We start from the raw sequence: 27,479 nt of genomic DNA, 5'->3' as shown, positions 1-27,479 counted from the left end.
ACAATTGCTTTGCAGATTTCATAAATGCCAGGCTTGTATCAAAGCAAATTTAGTGAAATTTTCAACGGTTTTAGAAAAAAATATTAATTTCTAAAGTTAAAAATGTAATTTTGACAAATACACACATTCCACTTGGAAAGCTTCCAATCATGTTAGATTGCTGACTGCATTGGAGAATTTGTAGCTTATAACTATAAATTTCCTTTAAATGGAAGTAGGTCATGGAAACAGTGAGAATTGTACTTCACCTGAAACTTAAAGGGGAAAGTCTCGTTTTGTTCTGCAAAATCTTACTGCCACAGCAGCTTTATTAGCAATAATCATCACCTATTACTGCAAGCCTTCAGAAGATTCCTTTCATTTGAGGAATACAATAATTTATACACATCATCATCATAACATTATAGCACATCAAACACTGGACTTACTCACTCTTCATTAAAATTGGTCCTCAGATTGACTTTGGGTTGCTTATTCTACACGGACATTATCCTGCTGATAAAATGTAAATCATACAACATTCTCAGCATAGTGTTCTTGTTTCCTTCTACCCTCCCTTATTTGCTTTTTCATGTGATTATCTAGCATCTTGTTAAATGTGTACTATTTGTCACTTCTATTCCACGAATAAATAGGTCACCAAATAGCAGTGGTGGAAATTTCAGATGGACGTGGTGAATTCACAAGCAATTGATCTCTTTAGCAGAGCCAATGCTTCAGAATGTCTCTCTTTAAGTAAAATTTGAGATTTAAAGGAAGCGTAATAACGAGCATGTTTATACAAGCTATCTTAGCACAAATTAACAGGGGTTTGATAAGCAGTGAAACTGATTTTTATACTTTACTAAGTATTTTTACTTGGAAAGTTTGCACAAGAATCAGATAAAATTCTATGCCAAGGGCCTTCCTGAATAATGCTGCTGTCAATCATGTGTAAATGGATAGCCTAGTGTATTGGTACTTATAGCTTTTAGTACAGATTTGAATGAGAAAATCCAGAGCGCCTCTAAAATATTTCTACAACAGGATTTAGATTTCATCTTTGAACTAAAATAAATCACTGCTCCCGTCTGCAATTCAGTGTTCAGATTTCATATTTTGTTTTTTCAAGGAGTTCTATTTCATGTCATAACCATTGATTTTTAAAATGTAACTTAATCTCGCCCTGTTTACAACAATACTAGACACTACGCTTGTGTATGACTAAGAAAGTGTGACCAACTGAACAAACAAAGCAAATTCTACATGGCCCAGGACTGACATGTGAAATTATTGCTGCACTGGTGTTGAAACAATCACTCTGTATTCAGTATTGCTTTACAAGTAATGTAAAACCACTCAGCATTGACACAAGCCCTTCAGCCCACCTCATTCATGCTAACCGTGATGCTTATCTATGTTCATCCCATATGTCTGCATTAGGCCTGAATCCCTCTACATATTTCCTATTCAAGTATCTGTTTGAACAGCCTTTTAAACATTGGAATTATATTTCCCTCTACCTCCTCTGGCAGCTGATTTTGGGGAAACATGACTTGTGGTATCATCTTCCCTATCTCAAGCTGTATACTGTACATTGTGCAGGCTATACTTCACTATTTAACACTGCATACGCTTGCTAACTGCAAACACAATGTTCTCAAACAACCTTCCCAGAATAACAAAGTTCAAAATTCAAATGCCAACCAACTGAACTATTCTGTACAGTCTATAGCCTTAGCATAAGTAATGTTAATACAAGGAAAGAGACTATTATGCAGAACATTTTGATTTCAGGTCATGATTGATTTTGAGAAGTGAGATGTCCTGGGAATAGTGCTCCAGTAAAGAATGGGTACAATGTATTTATATTGTTCATTTAGATATTACGTGATCATATTTACATATATTCATTCATTGTGAAAGTGGATATAGGTGAATGCATAGAGCATCCTGTGTGGATTCAGTGGAGAAATTGATAAGTTGACTTGTTTTGCCCTTTAGGTGGATTCCCTGCGTCATGTTATACACCAGACAGGCGGCTACAGTGATGATATAACAGGAAGCCAGATGTACACCCCAAGGCGTATAGATGTAAGAATCATCGTCTCCTATTTTATGCCTGTGGCTTTAAAGCGTTGAGAATTAAATGGTTACATATATATATATATATATAAAAATTAATATACACATATTAATTTTAATCAAGGTTCCCATTCATTTCTGAACATAATGCCTGAATGAAATAAGATCTAGTGTTTTCCTGGTGTATGTGATGAATAAACTCTTCTCGGGCTTCCAGCCAGTTACAGTTATCAATTATAACCAACATTTTGATGACAAACTCTGCCATCTTCTCCCTGAAATGTCGGTTATAATTTGTACGCAGCTGGAAGCCCAAGAAGAGTTTATTCATAATTTCTAGATGTCTTTAACATGATAGCAGTGTCTGTGGTTAACTCGAATCACTTGTCACCCTTGATTGGCCTGTTTTTGTCCATTGCCGTTTAGTGCCTCCACTGTGGTAAAGCAAGGTTCAGCGATGGGTACATGATGTCTCCAAAACTCACTCTTTCTTATTAAGAAAAGGAGAAGATGAGTTCAGTTTTTAGCTAGGTTTGTGTTGTTAATGGTAATCACAGAATTACTGGATTGCTGCACTCAATTAGTTTGTTAATGCCCTTCAGCAAAAGAAGTCTGTTGTTGCCACTCAGTACTCAGATTCACAAAGCAGATTTCAGAGGTCTAGAGCAGCTTGGGGTGTGAATTTTTTGGTCCAACTTGCTTTCCACACACCCATTCTGCCTTCCACCCTCCTAGTTGTAATGAACATAAGTGTAGGGTGAAAGGGATGAAGAATGGGTGGGGGTGGGGAGGTCAGTGACTAACCCACGATCTGGAGACATTCATTTACATATGGCAATGAATGTAATGTCTCAGATTTTACTTCCCATGTTTCTGGCCTTGAGAAATCCATCAGATGAAGGGGCTGCCTGGCGGGATAGAAAGATCCAGCCCAAACTGCTTCCCTCCATAGTACACATGCTGCCAGCTGTCGGCTGCAAGTGTATGATCAAGTGAAGGAGTGCTGTCACCTTTACCTCTTTGTGAAGGACTTTGTGAAGGAAGAAAGATACAGTCTGGTATCATGGTGAATTGGAAAAACTATCTGAAACTTCTGGTTCAAAAGAGGTTGTAGGATGAGGGGGAAGAAGCATCTGAGGAATATGTAGAAGCACACCATCGTCTTCAGTGTGCTGCTCTTGGATGTGGACTCAGTAGTAATTGCACCAGTAACTGCCACTGCTCTGTTCCAATGGAAACAAACCTGCTCCCTGTTTACTGTAGCTGGCACCAATTACATATCATCGCCATGGTACCATAGTAGTGAGCTGAACACCATTGCAGCTCGGGGTGACCTAGAGTTCCAGCACCGCCTGTAAGAAGTCTCTGAAAGTCCTCTCTGTGGAATGGGTGGGTCTTCTCCAGGTTGTCCAGTTCCCTCCCACATTCCAAATACATAGCAGGTGGATTATTTGGTCATGGTAAATTATCCCATGGTTAGGTTAGGATTAATCGGGTTGTTAGGTTGCTGGGGCGGTGTGGCTTGAAGGGCAGGAAGGGCCTGCTCTGTACTGTATCACTAAACAAAAAATAAATCTTCTGCTAGTAGAGAGGGTTAGATCTTAGTGTCTCAATAATGGTTCAATATCCAGCTGAGAGATGTGGCTGTGAGGTTCAATGTGTGTAAAGATGAGCAAATCAAGTGTCAATTCTATTTACCATAAACATTCAGCTGGATTAGGAATTTGCTGTGGTGCGTTGGCACACATGCAACAAAAACAACATTCACAATTATATAAAAATAAAGTTAAATGAATATGGAATAAAATGTTCATAAATACACAAATATCAGCATGAATTTACAATGTAAACAGCATAATAAAACAGTGGGTTTAAGTGTTTACAGTGCAGTGCAGTGGCTGAGGTAATAGATGTGGGGGAGAGGTGATGAGCTAGCTAGAATGGTTGAGCAGATTACCTGCCTGGAGGAAGAAGTTTTTAAGATGGCATGGTTTCTGTTTTAATAGCCTATAGCACTTTCCAGAAGGAAGCTTTTGGAAAAGCTGGTTTGCTGGGTGGGTTAGTATCCACAATGACGTTTTTCCTGCTCACTTCTTAGTCTTGGAGACATGCAAGTCCTGCTGCGATGGTAGAGTGCAGCTAGTGGCATTTTCTGCTTACCTGACAGTTCACTGTAGTTTTCATATATTATGAGAGGATGCTGTATGTGATGCAGTGTAGAATTGCATCGGCACATTCTAGGGAAGATAAAATCTTAGTAACCAAATGAATGTTAGGTAGAAATGATAGATTGTTGGTAGTGAGTGGTGGGTGATAAATAAAACACTGTGTGAGGCCAGTCATGTAAATGGAGTTTTATGATGAGTTGACTGACCTTGACCTCATATGGATGTGGAGGTTTGGTGTCTGTCCTCTTAAGTGCTGTGCAGGCTCTCCTCAGCTGCCTGTACCAGTGGCTGAAGTGTTCCTCCCAGAGCTGCGGATTCCACCCATCAGTAGGCACAGTGGACATGGTATTGGCCAGGAAAAGTCTATGGCATCTTCAAACCCTCCTAGGTCTCTGAAATGCCTTTCAATTCCTGCAGCCCACAATAAGCACTATCTTTTAAGAGGTGGTTTCATTCAGTAACAGCGAGCTGTAACTAGCGCAGGACAATCATGAAACTATGGAGATAACAAGCACTAGAAGTGGATTCACACAGAGAGCATGGGACTGGAGTTTGGGCATGTCCAGCATCAGGTTAAATCAGCTTAATCGTGCTTTGTAACCCAATAGCTGATTACAAGATGTCTCCAGCTTAGCACTCTGTAGCTGTGGACATCACTCCCATTATAGACTGAGAGTGTGATTTCTGTTATGTTGAACTTGTCTGGAGCATTCTATTAGACAATAGACAATAGGCGCAGGAGTAGGCCATTTGGCCCTTCGAGCCAGCACCGCCATTCACTGTGATCATGGCTGATCATCCACTATCAGTATCCAGTTCCTGCCTTATCCCCATAACCTTTGATTCCACTATCTTTAAGAGCTCTATCCATCTCTTTTTTGAAAGCATCCAGAGACTTGGCCTCCACAGCCTTCTGGGGCAGAGCATTCCAGAGCATTTCACCACTCTCTGGGTGAAAAAGTTTTTCCTCAGCTCTGTTCTAAATGGCCTACCCCTAATTCTTAAACTGTGGCCTCTGGTTCTGGACTCACCCATCAGTGGGAACATGCTTCCTGCCTGCAGTGTGTCCAATTCCTTAATAATCTTATATGTTTCAATAAGATCCCCTCTCTGTCTTCCAAATTCCAGAGTATACAAGCCCAGTCGCTCCAATCTTTCGACATATGACAGTCCCGCCATCCCAGGAATTAACCTTGTGAACCTACGCTGCACTCCCTCAATAGCAAGAATGCCCTTCCTCAAATTTGGAGACCAAAACTGCACACAGTACTCCAGGTGTGGTCTCACCAGGGCCCTGTACAGCTGCAGAAGGACCTCTTTGCTCTTATACTCAATTCTCCTTGTTATGAAGGCCAGCATGCCATTAGCTTTCTTCATTGCCTGCTTGTTTTCAGTGACTGATGTACAAGAACACCTAGATCTCGTTGTGCTTCCCCTCTTCCTAACTTGATTCCATTTAGATAATAATCTGCCTTAACATTCTTACCACGAAAGTGGATAATCTCACTTTTATCCATATTAAACTGCATCTGCCATGCCCACTCACCCAGCCTGTCCAAGTCGCCCTGCATTCTCATAACATACTCCTCACATTTCACGCTGCCACCCAGCTTTGTGTCATCAGCAAATTTGCTAATGTTACTTTTAATTCCCTCATCTAAATTATTAATATATATTGTAAACAGCTGCGGTCCCAGCACTGAACCCTGCGGTACCCCACTGGTCACCGCCTGCCATTCCAAAAGGGACCCGTTAATCGCTACTCTTTGTTTTCTATCAGCCAGCCAATTTTCAATCCATATCAGTACTCTGCCCCCAATACCATGTGCCCTGATTTTGCCCACTAATCTCCTATGTGGGACTTTATCAAAGGCTTTCTGAAAGTCCAGGTACACTACATCCACTGGCTCTCCCTTGTCCATTTTCATAGTTACATCCTCAAAAAATTCCAGAAGATTAGTCAAGCACGATTTCCCCTTCGTAAATCCATGCTGACTTGGACCAATCCTGTTACTACTATCCAGATGTGTCGTAATTTCATCTTTTATAATTGACTCCAGCATCTTTCCCACCACCGACGTCCGGCTAACTGGTCTATAATTCTCTGTTTTCTCTCTTCCTCCCTTCTTGAAGAGAGGGACATTAGCCACCCTCCAATCCAAAGGAACTGATCCTGAATCTATAGAACATTGGAAAATGATTACCAATGCGTTCACGCTTTCTAAAACCACCTCCTTAAGTACCCTGGGATGCAGACCATCAGGTCCCGGGGAGTCATCAGTCTTCAGACCCAACGGCCTATCCAACACCATTTCCTGCCTAATATAAATTTCCTTCAATTCATCCATTACCCTAGGTCCTTTGGCCACTATTACATCTGGGAGATTGTTTGTGTCTTCCCTAGTGAAGACAGATCCAAAGTACCTGTTCAACTCGTCTGCCATTCCCTTGTTCCCCATAATAAATTCACCCGCTTCTGTGTTCAAGGGTCCAATTTTGGTCTTAACTATTTTTTTTTCCTTTTCACATACCTAAAGCAGCTTATACTATCCTCCTTTATATTCTTGGCTAGTTTACCTCCGTACCTCATTTTTTCTCCACGTATTGCCTTTTTAGTTACCTTCTGTTGCTCTTTAAAAGTTTCCCAATCCTCCGGCTTCCTACTCGCCTTTCCTATGTTATACTTCTCTTTTATTTTTATACTGTCCATTACTTCCCTTGTCAGCCACGGCCTCCCCTTAGGATCTTTCTTCCTCTTTGGAACGAACTGATCCTGCACCTTCCGCATTATTCCCAGAAACACTTGCCATTGCTGTTCCACTGTCACCCTTGCTAGGGTATTGTTCCATTGAACTTTGGCCAGCTCCTCCCTCATAGCACCATAATTCCCTTTGTTCAGCTGTAATACTGACACTTCCGAGTTCCCCTTCTCCCCCTCAAATTGTAGATTGAAACTTATCATATTATGGTCACTACCTCCTAATGGCTCCATTGCCTCGAGGTCCCTGATCAAATCCGGTTCATTGCACAACACTAAATCTAGAATTGCGTTCTCTCTGGTAGGCTCCAGTATAAGCTGTTCTAAGAATCCATCTCGGAGGGACTCCACAAACTCCCTTTCTTGGGGTCCAGTACCAACCTGATTCCTCCAGTCTACCTGCATGTTGAAGTCCCCCATAACAACTGTAGCATTACCTTTGCGACATGCCAATTTTAACTCTTGATTCAACTTACACCCTACAGCTAGACTACTGTTTGGGGGCCTGTAGATAACTCCCATTAGGGTCTTTCTACCCTTAGAATTTCTCAGTTCTATCCATACTGACTCTACGTCTCCTGATTCTATGTCCCCCCCTCGCAAGGGACTGACTAGTGTTAAATATCCAGTTGAACTTGTAAGTAATATGGCTAATGATTAGCAGCAGTATGTTCTTAAAATGAGACCTGAATGAACATGTCAGCTCCTTCTAAGCCCCCTTGTGTACAAAACTTTCAAAATTATAAGGGATTTCTTGAACTTTTTGAACTTATGAATCAATGAACAAAATCAGGATAAAAAATCTGAACGTAGAAATGTTTTGAGGCCATTTAAGTAAAATCTGTGGATTAGAACACCTTAGATACTGAAATGAACCCCCCACCCATAATTCTCCCATCCTTCTCTCCCTCCCTTCCATACTCCTATCCTTTTATCTCCAATGCACTTCTTTCCCAGCACTTTCTCTCTCTCTTCTAGCCTGTCCCACATCTGCCTCACCTCCTCCCACATATACTCACGATCAGTTACCTTTCTGTTTCTCTTCCATCACTTTCCTCCACACTCCTGTCTCTCCCACAACTCCTCTTTCAAGCACTCTGTACACTCTTCTCATTGCCACATTCTCTCCCCTACTCTGTTATTCTCCCAAACCCTCTCTACCATGGCTGTAATCCCCATCCCACCTCTCTCTCTTTTTCTCACATCATTCACACCTACAGTGCCAATAAATGTATTCACCCCCTTTGGAAGTTTTCTTGTTTTCTTGTCTTACAACATTGAATCACAGTGGATTTAATTTGGCTTTTTTGACACTGATCAACAGAAAAAGACTCTTTTGTGCCAAAGTGAAAACATCTCTACAAAGTGATCAAAATTAATTACAAGTATAAAATACAAAATAACTGATTGCATAACTATTCACCCCCTTCAAGTTAGTATTTAGTAAATGCACCCCGGGCAGCAATTACAGCCTGGCGTCTGTGTGGATAGGTCTCTATCAGCTTTGCACATCTGGACACTGCAATTTTTCCCCTTTCTTCTTTATAAAACTGCATAAGCTCTGTCAGATTGCATGGGGATCATGAGTGAACAGCTCTTTTCAAGTCCAGCCACAAATTCTCAATTGGATTGAGATCCGGACTCTGACTTGGCCACTCCAGGGCATTAACTATGTTGTTTTTAAGTCATTCCTGTGAAGCTTTGGTTCTATGCTTGGGGTCATTGTCTCACTGGAAAACAAATCTTCTCCCAAGTCTCAGTTCTCTTGCAGACTACATCAGGTTTTCCTCCAGGATTTCCCTGTACTTGGCTGCATTTATTTTACCGTCTACCTTCACAAGCCTTCCAGGTCTGCTGCAGTAAAGCATCCCCACTGCATGATGTAGCCACCACTATGCTTTACAGCAGGAACGGTGTATTTTTGATGGTGTGCAGTGTTAGGTTTACACCAAACATAGTGTTTAGTCTGATGGCTAAAAGTTCAATTTTGGTTTCACCAGGTTTCTTCCAGCTGACTACAGAGTCTCCCACAAGCTTTCTGGCAAACTAGCTGAGATTTCATGTGAGGTTTTTTTCAACAGTGGTGTTCTCTTTGCCACTATGCCATAAAGCTGCGACTGGTGAAGCACCTGGGCAACAGTCGTTGTATGTGGAGTCTCTCCCATGTCAGCCACTGAAGCTTGTAACTCCTCCAGTAGGTCTGTTGGTGGCCTCCCGCACGATCACTCAGTTTTTGAGGACCTGGCCTGTTTTGGGTGGATTTACACCTGTGCTATATTCTTCTCATTTCTTGATGATTGACTTAACTGTACTCGAAACTATATTTAGTGACTTGGAAATTTTCTTGTATACATCTTCTGACTTGTGCTTTTCAATAACCTTTTCATAGAGTTGCTTGGAGTGTTCTTTTATCTTCATGGTGTAGTTTTTGTCAGGACACTGATTTATCAGCAGTTGGAAATACGGGTGTATTTTTACTACAATCAATCAAAACACCTTGACTGCACAAAGGTCTCCAAAACAGAACTCCATTTAACTAACAATGTGACTTCTAAAACCAATTGGCTGCACCAGTGATGATTTGCTGTGTCATATTGAAGGGGGGTGAATACTAATGCAATCAACGATTTTGTGTTTCATATTTGTAATTAATTTAGAGATGTTTTTACTTTGACACGAAAGGGTCTTTTTCTGTTGATCCTTGTCAAAATTAGATCCACTGTGATTCAATGTCGTAAAACAATAAAACATGAAAACTTCTGGGGGGGGGGGGGGGAGGAATACTTTTTGCTGGTGGTGGCATCCGTTAGTCTCACGAGACCATGGATCTGTGCCTTGAAAGGTTTTCCAGGATGCAGGCCTGGGCAAGGTTGTATGGAAGACCGGTAGTTGCCCATACAGCAAGTCTCCCCTCTCCACGACACTGATGTTGTCCAAGGGAAGGGCAAGGGCCAGGGCCGATACAGCTTGGCACCAGTGTCATCGCAGGAGTTGCCAGAACGAGGTTGAAGGCAACGTCGGACTGCCTTAGGGACCCCAGCTCCGGATTTGTCCTCAGGGTTTACTCCCGAAGCCTTTTCCATGAGTGGGTATGGCCACAAGGCAGCTGAGGTTCGAAATCAGAGTTTTCCCTCACTTAGATGGACTGCCTTCCCAGGCTGACGAGCTCCATCTACCTGAAGCACTGGTTTTCAGGATCCAGGACCCACCTTCGCCCCTTCTCCTGTCAGTAGAAACAGTTCCGCTGGGCTTAGAGGCTCAGCCACACGAGAAGGCCAGGAGTTGGACTTGGTTGTCAGAGGCTATTTGAGGTGCATGCCGTAAGGAGCACTTTTAGGAAGTGGGAGCTTGTATCCACTACCACTCCTCAACTTAACAACCTTGGAACTGTATAGGCACTGTATATCACACTCACTTTCTATCTCTGTTTCTCTTCTCCTACTCATCCCACTCCACATTAGAGCCTGTGTATGGAGTGACCCTACACATTGTCAATGGCAGCTAGGCCTTCACTCCTTCACTCCCACACCTTGAAGCAGTGACCCATTACAAGGACTCTCTTCATCTGCATGCACCCAATGGTTGAAGAGCTCCTTCTAGAGCCACCATATGGATTCTGTCCATCAGGAGACACAATGGACATGATATTTGGCAAGAAAAAAATCCCCCAAAAGTGCACGAAAAAAGTACCAACTGCTTTTCCACATTCCAAAAGCCTTTGTCTCTAGCTTCTGGAACTTGGCTGTGCTCAAAAACTCCCTCTCTATCTTAAGCCATAAGTTCATACAACCGGGAAACAGGCTCTTCAGCCCTACATGTCCGTGCTGACCATCAAACATCTATTCACACTAATCTTCCAAGTACCCTATATTCCCATTAACTTTCCCAGATTCCACCATTCATCCACATGCTAGAAGCAATGTGCTGAGGGCAGTCATCCTACCAAGCAGAACTGCCGAGATCCTAGGTTTCTTCCCACTTACACATGAAGACCTTGCAAACTCTACACAGAGATTTGGATTGAACCCAGTTCACCAAAGATGTGATACAGCAGCTCTACCTGCTGTGCCACTGTACCACCTGTCACTGCAGAATGAGACCCAGAAGAAATATACCACTGTGACAACCCATTCTTTCCTGCTGCAGTACTATTTCACCCACGAGAAGCTCTCTGCTGAAGTCAAGTTAGACTCCACAATGAAATTCAGACATTTGAATATGTGCACACTTGTAGGGAAGAACAATTCAGGAATTATGGATTTGTATCCCAGATTACTCTGTTCCACCATGCTGCCTTGTTCCCAAACCTTTCTCCGCATGTCCTACCATAGGTTTTCTTCCCAAGGTACGACACCTCACACTTGTTTGCCATTTTACAGACTAGTTTTACAGCTGGTCCAGATTTCTCTGCAAGCTTTGATAATCTTCCTCGCTGTCTACTACACTCCAAATCTTGGTGTTATCCATTAATTTGATGCTCTGGTTAACCTCTTTATCGTCCTGCTCTTTAAAATGGATAATAATCCTTTTGACCTATGATGCCACTTGCAAGGAATTATGGATAAGTACTCTCAGCACCATTTGTTCTACCACACACTTGAAGCTCTATCATTCACTGTACAAGTCTTACTCTTATTCTCCTGCAATGTAACACATCACATTTCTCTGTATTAGATTCTGTCTGCAATTTTTCCGGCTGGTCTAGATCCTGCTGCAAACTTTCATAGCCTTCTTCGTAGTCAACTACATCCCAATTTTGGTGTCATCTGCAAATTTGATGATCCATTTCAACACATTATCATCTAAATTATTAATATTGATGATAAACAACAATGACCCAGCACTGATCCCTGTGGCACGCCTCTGTTCTCAGGTCTCCAAGTCAGGGAAGCAATCATCTATTACCCCTCAGTGCCAAGTAACTTAAAGCTCTGGACCGGCCTGTCATGTGGAACTTTGTTGAAAGTTCACGTAGTCAATAGCCATGAGTGACATTAGGTTTAGTGGCCTCTAATTTCCCGACTTATTCTTAAGTCTTTCTTGAATAAAGTATCCTCCAGTCTTCCACCACCTCACCCACGGTTAAGCATGTTTTAAATATCTCTGCCAAGGATTCTGCAATTCCTGAGCTAGCCTCCCAAAAGATCCAAGGGACGCCTTGGGAATTTACCCACCCTAATTCACCTCAAGACAGCCAGCATTCCTGGTCTGTAATCCTGACAACTTGTAAGACTGTATGTTGGCTGAATGAAATCTTATACAGACTGAGTGTGAATTAATTCCATCAGATTTGAAACTTCTTGTTTCTCTCCAATATTCAACGTTCAGGTCATTATTATAAAGACAGACCTGAGTCTTGTGTTTAGTTACAGTTTGTCATTACTGTGATGCCATAGGACTTCTGATTTAATTTTTACCAGAGGCATTGGAGAAGGAATCATCAGCTTCATTTCTTCTAATTTCTCTTGAAAGTTGTCCTGATGATGACCAGTTTTGTGTTTTGAGTGAAATGTGGATGGCTGGGGCTTAAACTGCTGAAGGGGACAGGCTTCTTTCAAAGCAGTTAATGAGCTGAGCCCAGGTTGAGCACTACTTTGAAGAAGAGGTCATTGCTGGTACTATGTAGATGTGAAGAGGAAAGCCAAAATGGATGGATGTTGACTCTTACTCTTTTTCTCTCAGGTTAATGGCAGCTGGCAGGATGCTCCTACCCCATCTTCTGTGACTTCACCCACTGGAGGACCAGGCAGTGTCAACTCAGATACCTCCAACTGATGAGTTGTCAGTGGTCGTCTACTGCCCATTGGTTTTCACTTCACTAGGCCTATTGGATGAGAACGTGATTCCAACTTGCTATCATTAGAAGGGTCTTTAGGATACTTTCTCGGGTAGAAGCTCCCTGCCACCTGTATGTAAATATAGTATGACAAGAAAAGGTATTTATACATTTTTCACACAACTGAGTGCAGCCAATTACCTCACTGTAAAACCCTTTTGAAACCAATAGAGGAATGCTTCCTGTTTAGGTTACAGTGCTTACACACTACCTCTCAGCAATACACATTAGACATTCCCATCCTTTAGTCACCACATACATCTGTGAGTTTTAACTATCTGTTCCCTTCATTCTCTGTGTTGCAATGCAATTCAGCCTCACAGGTCAGTTGTATTAGGAAAAGGTTATTTCAAGTCTGATGCATGAAAATAAAACCCACCTATTACAGCTTTTCAAAGTTCCTGCTTCTAAATGAGCAGCTGTTTAGCCGTGTTTTTATATAGGTTGACGTGACTGCAGAAACTGACATTGAACCCTACACTGACCATGTGATTGTGTTAGGGCATGCAGGTCTAATAAACTAGTGCAGACTGACTTGTTGTTTTCTGTTGACGTGTTAGTCTTAGTGTCTGACTAGAAATTAGTACTAGTTTTAAGAGATCAGCTCAGAATCTGGCTAGAAAACAAATTATTTCTCAGGGCTGACCTTGGATCATTTCATTTTCAAGCTTGGTAACAGTAGGATAAAGGATATTTTACCAGTAGCACCAATGTGTTACAGCGACATGAACTAACACATAGCCCCAGCCAAATGGATTGCTGTGTTCTATACAAAAAAAAAACAATTTAAGGATTGACCTCAGTTACTGTGTGGAAAGTCTCTGTTGGTGACTGGACTGACTTAAACCTAGTCTGCACTCGCCTGTGTGATAATGTTGAAGCAGTGTGGTAACATTGTGCCTGCTGACAGCTGTTACTGTTCTGCAAAGTGTGAATGTTAACAATGGCCAAAGCCCTTTATTAACGTTTTCTTAAAACTGACATTAACAATGAAAAATAAAATAATCATGAATTTTGTTACTTATTATGACCTTATGTACTCTGTAGTTCAATTCCTTAGTTATGCTTTATCAAATCCTGCTTTTCTGGAGCCCCAGTTGGCGATGCCTTTTGGGCAAACTCCTGTTTATCAAAATGGCAAACCTATCGACTTATTTCAAATTGGGGGTGAGAAGGGTAGAATTATTGGAATAACTAAATAAAACTTGGCAGCCTATATATAATCAGAGTTAACAGCAGGAGACAAATCTATCATACAAACAGGACATATAAGTCTACCATTCTGATAACTAAAATTTGTTTGTAATGTTGGAAAATTACTTTGGTAAAGTACTGTAGGGATTGTAGGAAGGACATGTCTTCATTCGAATTTTATAAATGTCAGCACAGACCGTCAAAAAGTAACATAATATCTTTTTGCAAATGTGGAGTTGTAACATTCCCGAGTATCACCTTCTTTTGGTGGTCGCCTTCTGTGTGCAATTAGTGTCTATCCAAATCTACACTGCCTGTACCAAAAATCTCCATTAACACAGACGCTAACAAAAAGTACACGTGGTTCAGCTTTACTAACTTTTTTTAATCTTACGTTTCTGACGTTCTGTATCTTGATGGTTGTGATGTTTGAACTTTTGAAGTTTGATGTTATTGTACAAATTCTGAATCCCAAAGGTAATTTTTACTTCGTGAACATGCTGATTCATTACTGTAACTGTAAAGGAATGACTGGTTGAAGTTCAACAGGGCTCTGTCCCAGAAAACTTCCTCATCTCTTTTTAGAACAGTGTATGGAGGCAGTTTTCTGTTTGCTGCAGGACTCTTCCCTGCCCCTGAATGTGACATGTTTTGCTATGAATGTATTCAGTCTCACGAAGCTTTAGGTCGGCATTACTGCGTGCATTGGTCCGAAGTGATCTGCAGATTTGGATTTAAAAATTGACAACAGACTACTGAGGTTCTGTGTGCAACAGGCCAAAGCTGCAGGACAGCCGACTGAAAAGGAGCGGGAAATCCAGGATTACTGGGAGACCAGCAAAAAAAAACCAGCCAGTCACTCCCGTTTAAACATTCAAGCATTTAAGATAGTCTCCTGCATATTACTTTTAAATTAGAAGTGCTTTTTATCAGTTTTCATGTAATTTTCAACGCAGAAGGTTTGTACAAATTGGATGAAAATCTTCCAGATGTGCGAACATTAGCCTTCGGACAAGCTGCTATTACAGTTGATGACCACAGGAGGCAGCCTGCACTCCCAGCTCCGCACTGATCACTTTTAAACCACGCTGCAAGACGTTCACCTGTTCACCCACTGCACTAAAATAACACAAAAGTTAAACTCACTGTGTGCTGCACATGCCCTCTGTTAAATGTTTCAAATTAATGTCTAATATAGTGGTCTGCCGTTTTCCGAAAGTGTCATCCAATCCTGAAGATTTGATTTCAGTGTAAGAATGAAGCTGTGTAAAACTCTAACCTGTGACTGTGATCCACTAGGATAATTCACTTTCCAATGCCAAATATAAGTGATTTCTGTTATATAGAGCTGGAAAGCGATGGGGGTAAGGAGTAGCATAAAACATTTAATGAATAGCAGGCCTAATCAGTGGCATTTCATTATCAACACAAGTTTCAATTTTTCAATCGAGTTGAAGTTTCAGCAATATTTTGGCAGAGGGCATTTTTTCTCAGTGGAATTTCACTAACTGACCATTTTCTAACTTTGTAACCTGGGCCTGGGAAGGGTGGTAGTATTCATTCCACTGGGATAATAAATATGAGACATGTTTTTACATTATATTTTCACCTGAAAGTCTATTCCCACTCACCCACCCCCCAAAAAAATCTATTTCCCCAGTACACAGGATTTCTCGTTGGGTAACAACAAAGCTGAATTTATATATATTACATACATACAGAAATAATTTCCTGCGGCAAGCTACTATCTAAAGTGTCAAGTGTTTTGGAAAAATAAGACTAAAGTATCAGTATCTTCTGGTAGTAATAGAATAGTGGTCGGAGACAAGCAGAATCAGATATCTGTTTAAATAGAAGTCTATTGTAAACTTTTTATTTAAAAACAACACTTACACCTTACACTTCTGGTGTAACTGCAAGCACGGTGGGTTACTTTTCAGTTACTGAGTGGAATGGATTCATGCCTTCACAAAACATTTTTTCCATTCCATTTCCTTTAAAGCCATGTTGTTACAGCTCGATAGTAATTTGGAGAAAAACCATGTTGAGGAAGAGTGTATTGCGTTTTTATTTGTATGGTTAACATGAAACAGAATAAAATGTTCCTTTTGCCACAAACCAGAGTTAATATAAATCTCAATGACATTTTGTGCAGTTTTTAAAGCATAAATTAAATCAGCAGGATGGTCTGTCCTGGGTGAATGGAACAAAAGCATGATCCGTGCTCAGCACTGGAACCTCCTACCTCTTCAATTTTGTACCTCCCTCCTTTTGTATCAGTGCTTAATTGTGTACATTTTAATTTGTTCACTTTTTTATATAAACTCCAGTGAATATAGGCCCAGTCTGTTTTATCTATTTTCATGTGACAAACTCACCATAACACTAATCTCTCCCTCATATACTATACTCTCATTAACACATCATCCTTCTTGGATAGGGAGACCAGATCTATATTGCATTCCATGAGTGGTCTCATCTGGACTCTTATTACAATTGGAGCAAGTTGTCTGAATCTTGCCATAAAGACCAACATACTAACTCTATTCCTGTGCGATTTGTTAATCATCCATGTGCAAAGATAACCAGTCCCTTCTCACCATTAAGACAAACACCTGCTTTATTTTTCTCTTTGAAAATATACTTACAATTTTCCCCTCATTACATTTCATCTGCATATGTTTGTGCACTATTTAACTGATCTATATGCAACCCCTCCCCCCAAAAAATTTGCATCCTCATCCAAACTACTTGGCTTTGTGCCAGCAAGAAACATATTTTAAACAATCCCTTCATAAGTCCATAAGATACAGGAGCAGAATTAAGCCATTTGGCCCATCGAGGCAGCTGCTATTTCATCATGGCAGATCCATTTCCCTCTTAGCCCCAATCTCCTGCCCTGTATCCCTTTGTGCCCTGACTAATCAAGAATCTATCAACCTCTGCCTTCAATATACCCAGTGACCTGGCCTCCAAAGCCACCCGTGGCAACAACTTCCCCTTTATCTCTGTTCTAAATGGAGCCCCTCTACACTGAGGCTGTGTCCTCTGGTCCTAGACTGTCACACCACAGTAAACATCCTCTCCACATCCACCCTTGTCAAGGCCTTTCAACATTTGGTAGGTTTCAATGAGATCCATGCCCTCCCTTCTGAATTCCAGTGAGTACAGGCCCAGAGCCATCAAACACACAGCATATGATAAGACTTTCAATCTCAGAATCATTTTCATGAACCACTTCGAACCCTCTCCAATGTTAGCATATCCTTTTTTAGATAATAAGCCCAAACGGCTCACTTCACCAGTGTCTTATAAAGCCTCAGCATTACATCCTTGTTTTTGTATCCTAATCATCTTGAAATGAAGGCTAACATTGTATTTGCCTTCTTCACCACTTAGGGAATCTTGCACGAGGACTCCCAAGTCCTCTTGCACCTGAGATTTTTAAATTTTCTCTCCATTTAAAAAAATAGTCTCTGCTATTATTTCTTCCACCAAAGTGTATGACCATACAAGTCCCAACATTGTATTCCATCTGCCACTTTTTTGCCCATTGTCCTAATCTGTTTAAGTTCTTCCTCAACACTACCTGCCCCTCCACCTATCTTCATATTGTTCGCAATCTTGGCCATCAATTCTATCATCCAAATCACTGACATAAAACAGAAGAAGCGGCCCAACTCAGATCCCTGTGGAACACCAGTAGTCACTGGCTGCCAACCAAAAAAAGGCTCCATTTCCACTCTTTGCTAAAGCTCTGTTCATGCTACTACCCTTCCTGTAATACCATGGGCTCTTATTAAGCAGTCTCATGTGTGGCACCTTGACCAAGACCTTCGGAAAATCCAAGTACACAACATCCACTGATTGTCTTTTATCTATATTGCTTTTTATTTCCAAGTACCCTAAAACCACATTCTCAACAACTGACTCCAACATCTTCCAGTTTCCCAAGCACCTTCTCCCTAGTAATAGCAACGTCACTTTCTGCCCTGGTGCACTTGAACTTCAACTCTTATTTCAGGTGGCACCTTATCCAAACCATTCCTGACGTCAAAACACACCCTTATCAATTTCTCACTGTGACAGTTACGGCCTTGAAAATTAGAACTAATTTATTGTGCAATTTTCTTTCCTTAAATCTTTGCTCGGTTCTAATGTTTTATAACTGCTGATGTCAGAATTGCACCAATATCCTGGCTGGGAGGCTCACACTTTGGTTTTCTATTTTATACAATAAAGTTACAATTGCCAGTTTCCAAATTTAGAAACCTACAGTATTAGCTGTGGAATTTAAATGCATCCACATCTCCAGCTTCTTCTCCAAAATGAAGGTCATTATATCCTGGACATTCATCATTTTGAAATCCCATTTATTTCTTTTTATATATATATATATATAAACAAACACACCATGCTCTTTTTAGGATTCCTCATTGACTGATGAATTGCATCTCTCCACACCCTCCAATAATGCAATCTTTTGTTTTGAAGTAAATTAATATTTTCTATTTTTCAAATGGCTGTGAACACTTATTACTTTCCTCATGAAATTTAGTACCTGTCAATCAATGAAATGTGCATTTCCTAATTAATGTGGCATTTGATTTTTCAAAGCCACTGGCACATGCAAATTCTTCAGTGTTAACATCAACTGGAAGAGCTGATACACATGCTAGAGTCATTTACACCAAAACAATTCCACTACTGGAATTCAGTACTAAAATCCATTATTTAAGTTTCCTACAGAAAGGGAAGTACAAACTGCATTTACTGAGGTGTTCATACCCAAGGTACAGGCTTCAAACAGCTATTTGACTACTAGGGAAGAAGGCAGTCAGTCCTGGGTTCCCCTCTGCAAGAAGTATATCGCTTTAAATATTGCTGGGGTGAGTACCTTCAGAGCACAGCAGCAGCAGGAGCCGGGTCAGCGGCTGTGTAGCTGGCTCCAAGGCTCAGCAGGAAAGGCAGAGCAATAGTCATAGACTTGATAGACAAAGAGGAAAGAGATGCCAGGGTGGTGTGTTGGCTCCAAAGTGCTAGGGTCGAGAATGCCTCAGAAAGGCTGCAGAATATTCTCAAGGGTGGTGGGTGGGGTGAGCCGCCAGAGGTCATAGTGCATATGGAGCCCAATAATGAAAAGGGGGAAATCCTGTGTGTGTATATATATATATATATATATATATATATATATATATAGCAGGAAAAGGACATCAAAGCTAGTAATCTCCAGTTTACTCCCCCTGCCACGTGCTGGCATGAATGAGGGGCTGAGAAACTGGTGCAGAGGGCAGGGTTTCAGCTTCTTGGATCATTGGAACCTCATGGGGCAGGAGTGATCAATACAATATACAATACCTTCACCAGAAAGGAACCAGTACCCTGGCTGAGAGGTTCACTAGTTCTATTCAGGAAGGTTTGGTAGGGTGATGGGAACCAGAGATTACGTCAGAAAATGAAAGGATTGAGAGGAAAGTTTGTACGTCTAGTAAGAACAGGCAGGAGCAAAATCATTGGCACAATGGGTCTGATGGGTTGAAAGTGTGCATTTAATGCAAGAATTAGTAACAGTAAGGATGATTAACTTAAAACATCAATCAACACAGAGTTATGATACTGTGGCCATGACCAAAATTTGGTTGACAGAGGGACAGGAATGGATGTTTAATGTTACAGAGTTTCAATGTTTTAGAAAAGGAGTCAAAGGACTGGGAGAGGAGGAAAAGTAGTATTAATCAGGGACAATATCACAGCAGAACTCAAGAGGGGACATAATGGAGGGCTCATCCACTGTCAATGTGGATATAATTTAAAAATAAAAGTGAAGTTCTCTGATGGGATTATATGACAGAACCCTCCCCCCTCCTGCTCTTTATAGTCACTGGGACAGTCAGGAACAGATTAGGGAAATTTGTAAAAACAACAGGGTGGTTGTAGTGGATTACTTTAACTTCCTTAATATAGACTGGGACTTCTTTACTGCAAGAGGTTTACAAGGCAAAATGTGTTAGGTGCATCCAGGAAGACTTCTTAAATCGATAAGTTGATAGATCAAAGAGGGGCAAAATGAACCCGGTGATGGGTAATGAGCCTGACCAGGTGACCAACCATTCAGTGGGGGAACAGTTCGGGACAGATGACAACTCTGTTTTAAGATGGACCTTGCAGCAGAGATTTAAATCAGAGCAGAGCAGATTGTGAGAGTATTAGACGGGAACTAAGGAGAGTTAATTACGAACAGCTGTTTTTTGGGCATTCATATCTGACAAGTAGAGGGTGTTTAAAAGCTAACGACACAGAATGTATAAAATACACAGGTATGTTCCAATAAGAAGGAAAGGCATGGCAAGGTGAGGGAAGTTTGGATGTCAAAACAGGCGGTGAATTTGGTCAAGAAAGAAGAAACGTGTAAGGTTTAGGAAGCTAAACTGAAACAGAGCCCTTGAGGATTATACAGAAGACACAAAATGTACTAAGACCAGGAACGGCCACCAAAATGAGTACTTTGAGCATTTGCCAAGGAGCATGTGGAGGATAGGAGATCAGTGTGGAGTATACTAATATACACTCAGTGGCCACTTTATTAGGCACCACCTGTACCTATCCTACTGCTGAAGCCCATCCACTTCAAGGTTCAACATATGCATTCAGAGATGCTCTTCTGCACACCACTGTTGTAATACATAGTTATTTGAATTACTGTAGCCTTCCTGTCATGAATCTGGCCATTCTCTAAGCTCATTACCAAAGCCCACAGAACTAACACTCACTGGATTTTTTTTTTGTTTATCAGACCATTCTCTTTGTAAATCCCAGGTTTTAAAGAACCCATTAAATAAGACCATCATACACCAAATGCACAGAGAAAAAAAACAAATTGTGCCAACAATAAAGTAAGCAAATAGCTCAGAATTGAATTGAAGTTTTATGAAAGACACAAAGCCGGGTATTACTGCTGGAGTAAGCCACAGCCTCAGTTCAGGAGCTGAATAAAACATCATGGAGCAGAACAGCCTCTCGCCTCGTCTCCAGTCCCGACACAATGACCTTTACAATCTGGTCCAGTACTCTCTGGGGTATGAACCCCGCCACAATTTGCACAGCACTTTAATCAATCAGACATCGGGCCTTCCCTCACTCTCGGGGATACCATAACACTGCTTCAACCCCGCTCCCGCTTTCCTCAACCATTTCTCACCTGCACCTCTGCCACCACCACCACTCACCTCTCTGTTGTTAGCAATGACCATTATTAATAACATTTTATTAATAAGGTAATTAGTAGTTTTCTTTGTTTTGTTTTTTGCCACCAATAAAGAGTCTCTGGGCATCAGTGGTGCCATCTTAAACCGGAAAGGATAATCCTGGAAACTAAAGACCAATGAGCCCCGTATCATTGGTAGGGAGGTTACTGGAGAGAATGCTTAGGGATATCATTTATCTGCATTTGGAAAACTGTGATCTAATTAGGGACAGTCAGCAGGACTTTGTGCTGGGTAAGTCAAGTCTTAATAATTTGAGTTTTTTTTCCACGATGGTGAAAAAAGTGATTAATGAGGTAGAGCTGTGGATATTGCCTACCTGGATTTTAGTAAGGCATTTGACAAGATTGCTCATGGGAGACTTAATTAAATTAAGAGGCATAGGATGCAATGGTTGGATTCAGAATTCACTTGCCTATATAAGGCAAAGGGTAGTGGCTGATGGGACTTTGTCAGGCTGGAGGCCTGTGGCTACTGGGACCTCCACAGTTTGTATAAATAATAGAAATGACCTGAATGATAATATAGATGGGTGAGTTAGTAACTTTGCTGATAATATAAAGATTAGTGGTGTGGATAGCACAGAAGATAAGAGTGGAGTAATGGTGGGTGGAATGGTGTTGCACTTTGGGAGATCAAATGGCAAGACTTTTATCAGTGCCTAGGTGAACAGAGGAATCTTGGAATCTAAATTCACACTCACTGAAATGGCTACACACGCTGACAGGGTGGAAAGGACAGCAAATGGCTTGCTTGCTTGCTTTTATTAGTCGAGGAACTGAGTTTGAGAGCTGGGAAGTTATATTAGTTTTATAAAACACTAATTAGGCTTCATCTGGAGTATTGCATAGATGGGTCACCCCATTATAGGAAGATGTAGAGACATCATTGATGTTGCCAGGTGGTTTACCAGGATGCTGCCTGGATTAGAGGGCAGATTCTATAAGGAGAGGTTGGACAAACTTAGATTGTTTTCTCTGGAACTACAGAAGCTGAGAAGAAACCTGAGAGGTTTAAGATCATGAAAAGAATAGAGGAGAGCCAGTATCTTTTTCTCCGGGTTGAAATGTCTAATACTAGAGGACGTGCATTTAAGTTGAGAGGGGAAAAGTTCAAAGGAGATGTGCAGGAGATACAGAGTGGTGGGTGCCTGGAATGTGCTGCCTGGGGTGGTGGTTGAGCAAAGTACAATAGAGGCATTCAAGAGGCTCTTGGACACAAAAATGTACAGGGAACTGAAGGACATAGACATTGTGTAGACAGAAGGGACGAGTCTAGATGAGGGCATTTGATTACTAATGTAATTAGTTTAGCATAGCATTGTGGGCTGAAAGACCTATTTCTATGCTATACTGTTCACAAAGTTAAAAGTATGGGCAAGAGGATACAAATTAAATATAGCTGACAGTATATTTAAATACCTGATGATTGTAAGCAGATGTTCCAGTTGTGAAGAATCAAAGCATCAAGGAGGAACACTGCATTCAATGTCTGGTTCCAATGAGCATATTTCCTGTGTCTATTTTGCACTAATCATTATCAGTCTGATCAGCATTAAAACCTTCTTTTAAAAAATTGAACATGTATTTTAAGGGTTTATTAATTTTTGGAAAGACGCCATTGATATGGACCATTAGTTGATGATTCTGAGCCTTCTGGAACCACTGCAAGTATCTAAATGACTTGAGGATGCTGTGCTATTGCAGAGTGAGCTGTCAAACTGGGACTGTTGTAACGAAAGAATCATTATCATTATCAGCTGGCGTTGTACTCTATTTCTGCTCTAATACTCCAGTTGCCAGTGGTTTTGAGTTCACGCTTTCTGGATGACTGCTCCAGTTTTCTATTATATTACTGCACTGTAACCACTGAAGATTAAATACAAGGAATGAGACACTAACACCTGCAAGGCCTCATCAATTTAGAATCCAAAAGCAAAACACAATAGAACGGTCCAGCTCAGGAACAAGTCCTTTGGCACACCAAGTCTGCACTCGCCACGGTAGCAATCTAAACTAATCCCACCGTCTGCACAGGACCTATATCCTTCTATTCCCCGCTTCTCAAACAATGCTCTCAAATGTGCTTCTGACTCTATCCCTGTCAGCATGCCTGAGGCACTTACCACTCTGTTTAAAACCCGCTTTATAAAATTCCTTTAAACCTACACCCCCGCACTTTAAACCTCCGCTCTCCATAATTACTATTTCCACCCTGGGGAAAAGACTGACGGTCTAATTTATCTATCCCTCTCATAACTTTTAGAAACTTTTATTTGAGTGATATAGTTCCATCAGGAAATATCTTACTGAAAATAAAACAAATTGTTAGAAATACTCTGTGGGTCAGACTGCATTTGAAAAGAGTAATTGTTGATATATTTCAGGCCACTGACCTTTCATCATCAATAGTGAAGGACACTAAGGGGGGGAAAAAGGCAACAATGATCAGTACAAATGCTTTTAATATACAACTTATAATGTTAATTTACAGACATGTATCAAAATATTTTAGTCATTAAGGGGAAAATATGGTTCTAGTGCCCGAAACTACAAAAACATTGAAATTTGTTGCACTTAAATGTCATTTTCTTGCTTGTGGTCACTGGTTTTGTAAACCACAACCCCTCTGTCTGAAAAAATTCACTGATGAAAGGTTTCTGGGTCCCACGTCTCCCAGAATTGCCTCCCATCCCATCCAGCATCTTATTGTTTGGGCAGATTTATCTTTCCTGCATGAAATTCAGCTGTGACCTTGGAACTCCTCTGGCTGCTCTAGTTTCCACCCATATCCCATGTCCTGGACACATGCAGGTGGGTAGGTTAATTTACTGTGAACTGCCTAGTGTGCAGGTAACCAGTAGAATCTGTTGGGGGGGGGCAAGAAGAAAAAGTAGGGAGACTAAAAGGAAGCAGGGTGTAATGTAGGATTAGTGTAAATGAGAGGTTGACGGGCAGTGTGGACTCTGGACTGAAGAGGTCATTTCTGGGCCATATCCCCCATGGATCTAAATTGTGACAAATGGTTTGGATATGGAAATGTCTGAGTTCTTAAACTAAAGCTTTTGATGTAAAGACAGGTTTCTCTTCTGGACAATAATAGTTCAGTACAGATAATCCAGAACAAATCTACAAATATTTCAGTCAGCCAAGGATAGCCTTTAACGTGATTCCTCACTTTTAGTTATGGACTAGAAAGGTGACATCTGATCTTGGAGATGCCCAATCTCTTTGTTACTGACATTTTGTTGACACATGTCAATACTGACTGCTGGAAGTGACTCAAATATTAATCTGATTGAAAGCAGAACCGAAGATGCTGGTTCAAGACTCTGCCCGTTCACTTCATCAGTCTGTAATGTACAGCAACAAGTTCACTCTTGGATTTTCAGACCAAAACAATTGTGAATGTCGCACCCTACACGTCAGATGTATAACAACAATTATATTGTATTAAAAGATAAGAATGTTTGTAAAGGTGCAGGTACACAATGCTGAGATTTCATTTTTGTTTTTAAATTATGGCAGTGTAAATCATTCCTTTAGATCTGCTTCTGCTTTGAAGATGTTGGGTCTCAGACATTCTTCCATGACCATTCTTCATGTGAGCTGGTCAGCAGTGTAATCCACTCAGTGTTCCAGTGCATCCACACCACTGTTTCCTTTCTCTGCCACCAAATTTACCACCCCATACTAGGAAGCCACAGTCTAAACGTTAGAAAAGGGACCACATTCCTCAACAGGCTTAACCTGAGGGACCTTGGGGGGAAAGTGTACCAGGCCTGTTAACCTCAGTAGAAAACATTAGCCTCAGGGTAAAATCCTGAGCATAGTTCAAAACCAATCACATGTTCTAGTCAGAGTCTCAGGGCTTTGGAAGCACTGAAGTGGGTTTCATTTAGTTTGTTGAGGACTACCTCATTTTCTTCCTTTACTCTTCATGGTCATCAGAAATTTCTGAAGTGGACACTCTTCCAACCCTTCAAATGCTTGGGATGCTGTAAAGAAAGCAACAACTGGTCAAGTTTGCCACAGGTTTGTAAAGCTACGTATTACAGTAACACATCATCTCCACACTTCTCTCTCTCTCTACCATGCACGCCACCATGTCTCATTTGCAATCACTGTTCCATTAAGGCTCTTGTTCTCCAGCACAAGTTGCCTGAATTGGCAGAGTGAGTGAAAAGCCAACTGGTTCCCTCCCTCATGTTAATTATTCTGGTGCTGAAGAAAAAAACCTCAGGAATATTAAAGTGAAACCTTCAACAATGAGTTCATGTAAAACAGTTACACAGAAGAGAAAGCATAAATCCTTGAAGAGAAAGGTTCCACATAACAGAACAGAAAGAATTTCTGGCACAGATAATAAAAAACTCTCTTACTAGCAGCTCAGATCATGACTCCAAATAGTGGTTTACACTGACAATACAACTAATGTATTTACTAGGTGAAGGTCTCCGGCTGAGGCACATCAATGTACACATTCCACAGTGAAAGCCTGACAAGCAGGAGATGTTCACTCACCAAAGGGTGGGAAAGACATGGTTAGTGATAGATAGGATGGTTCTGCATCTTTTCTCAAATCCTGGTGATCCAAGTTTGGAAACTAGTGACTGGGAAGGCAGATTTCATTGCTTCACCTCAGAGCAGATTGCAGTAGTTGTGTTCAGACACAAAGAAACTCACCCAGTTCTTGGGATATGTGCTGCAGGCAAGAACCCCATTCCTTTCTGGCTCTGGTAATTAGGTTCATGGTTTGCTGCAGCTGGTCCGTCTATGAGAGATTAGAATGTATTTCAAGTTATTCCCAAGCACTTAAGAAACTTGCAAACTTCCATTTTTGACATCAAACACAGCACACATCTGACAGAGCCTCAGCACTTCACAAAAATCAGTGATTCCCTTCAATCCAACATGTACCAACTCAGTGGCAGCGAACTTAAAGAATGAGAATAAACTAGGTAGATATTTATGCAAACCCACGACAATAAGCTCAAGTTGTCTCACCCAGTTATATGCAGGCAGTAATCATAGGCGTTTCACCCCCACCCACCACTTCCACACATTTTTTTTATTTGTTGTAGTCATCCTCAAGGTCACTTTCGAATTTTCTGGCAAGAATTTGAAGACTGCAGCACTTTACTACAAATTGCTTATGTGAGCCTACACTGGCTGAACTGGGGATGGTTAAATAAGTCTGGAAGCAACCTTTACGAAGGATATACTTAAGCAACACCACGGAGAGGGGGCAAGAAGCAGTTGTGATTCTATCCTTGCTATCTAAATGAGATATTTAAGCATACAAATAAAACTAAAAACTTTGCTCATCCAGTTTGTACCTGTTATGGGAAGTCCCAATCTCATCTCTGTTGCCTGCACTTTGCTGAAGAGGAGGATGACTCAGTGGAGCTCAGCCAGTGCAGTGACTGAAGGCAAGCTGGTCTCAACACAACTGGTAGACACACCACTGGAAAGATGTACCGACACTGAAGGAGGAGTAGAGGTGATTCACTAGAACGCTGCCTGGGTTGGAGCAATTTAGTAGTAATAATGGGAGACTGTTTGTTTCATTTGGAGCAGAGATGCTTACCAGGTGACATGATTGAGCTAAATAAAACTACAGAATAAAACTGCAGAATAACTTTCCCCCATATCAAAGGTAGATAACATTAAAAGACATAGATTCAGAGGAGAAGAAAACAGATTCAGGAGGGATCTATATGAGCCTTTTTCATCAAGAGATATCATTCTGTATTTTAATTTAGTCACTACTCAAATTCCCTCAGCGGAATCTTTTCCTTGTTCTTCCTATGTTAAAGCACAGTTAAAAGGTTAAGAATCTCTCAATCATTATTTGAACCACTTGCAAGCAGTGTTAGTAAGATGAGAGAGTTAAAGGTTGGTGAGGGAGAATTCATGGGGCAATTATTGAAGAAGGAGAGAGCTGTTCTGTTGGGACGGGCTCCAACTGAACCATGCCAGACTAGGGTCTTGGCGAATCACATAACTAAGGCTTTGAACGGAACAGGAGGAGGAGCAGGTTCAACAGCTTGGAAATATATGGATAAAGTAAAAGGGAAGGAGAGTGCAAAAGGGGATACTGAAGTCTCCAGATAAAAAAATAAAGTTTAAGGAAGGATAAAAATTTAACTTCAGGCAACACGGAGACAAAATTAAGAAGGCTGATGAATACAAGAT

At 41.1% G+C, this 27,479-nt stretch overlaps 2 protein-coding genes across 6 annotated transcripts in view; one reads left to right on the top strand and one right to left on the bottom strand.

Moving 5' to 3' along the window:
• The window catches only part of pbx4 (pre-B-cell leukemia transcription factor 4), a 423,011-nt gene extending 409,400 nt beyond the window's left edge, over positions 1-13,611 (top strand). For 3 of the 4 annotated variants that reach the window (XM_072248176.1, XM_072248177.1, XM_072248178.1), the window contains exons 8-9: positions 1,984-2,073; positions 12,673-13,611. In XM_072248176.1, coding sequence (XP_072104277.1) covers positions 1,984-2,073; positions 12,673-12,765 — 183 coding nt within the window. In that variant the 3' untranslated portion in view covers positions 12,766-13,611. The remainder of the gene's footprint in view (positions 1-1,983; positions 2,074-12,672) is intronic. The other variant, XM_072248179.1, reaches the window with a different exon arrangement.
• Positions 13,612-15,924: 2,313 nt separating this feature from the next.
• Positions 15,925-27,479, bottom strand: part of LOC140191096 (kinetochore-associated protein DSN1 homolog) — a 55,171-nt gene continuing 43,616 nt past the window's right edge. For both annotated transcript variants that reach the window (XM_072248180.1, XM_072248183.1), the window contains 2 exons: positions 25,968-26,055; positions 15,925-25,279 (listed from right to left, as the gene is read on the bottom strand). In XM_072248180.1, coding sequence (XP_072104281.1) covers positions 25,200-25,279; positions 25,968-26,055 — 168 coding nt within the window. In that variant the 3' untranslated portion in view covers positions 15,925-25,199. The remainder of the gene's footprint in view (positions 25,280-25,967; positions 26,056-27,479) is intronic.

This window comes from Mobula birostris, chromosome 32, assembly GCF_030028105.1.
Source record: "Mobula birostris isolate sMobBir1 chromosome 32, sMobBir1.hap1, whole genome shotgun sequence".
Lineage (NCBI taxonomy): Eukaryota > Metazoa > Chordata > Chondrichthyes > Myliobatiformes > Myliobatidae > Mobula > Mobula birostris.
This window is presented reverse-complemented; position numbering and strand designations above follow the sequence as displayed.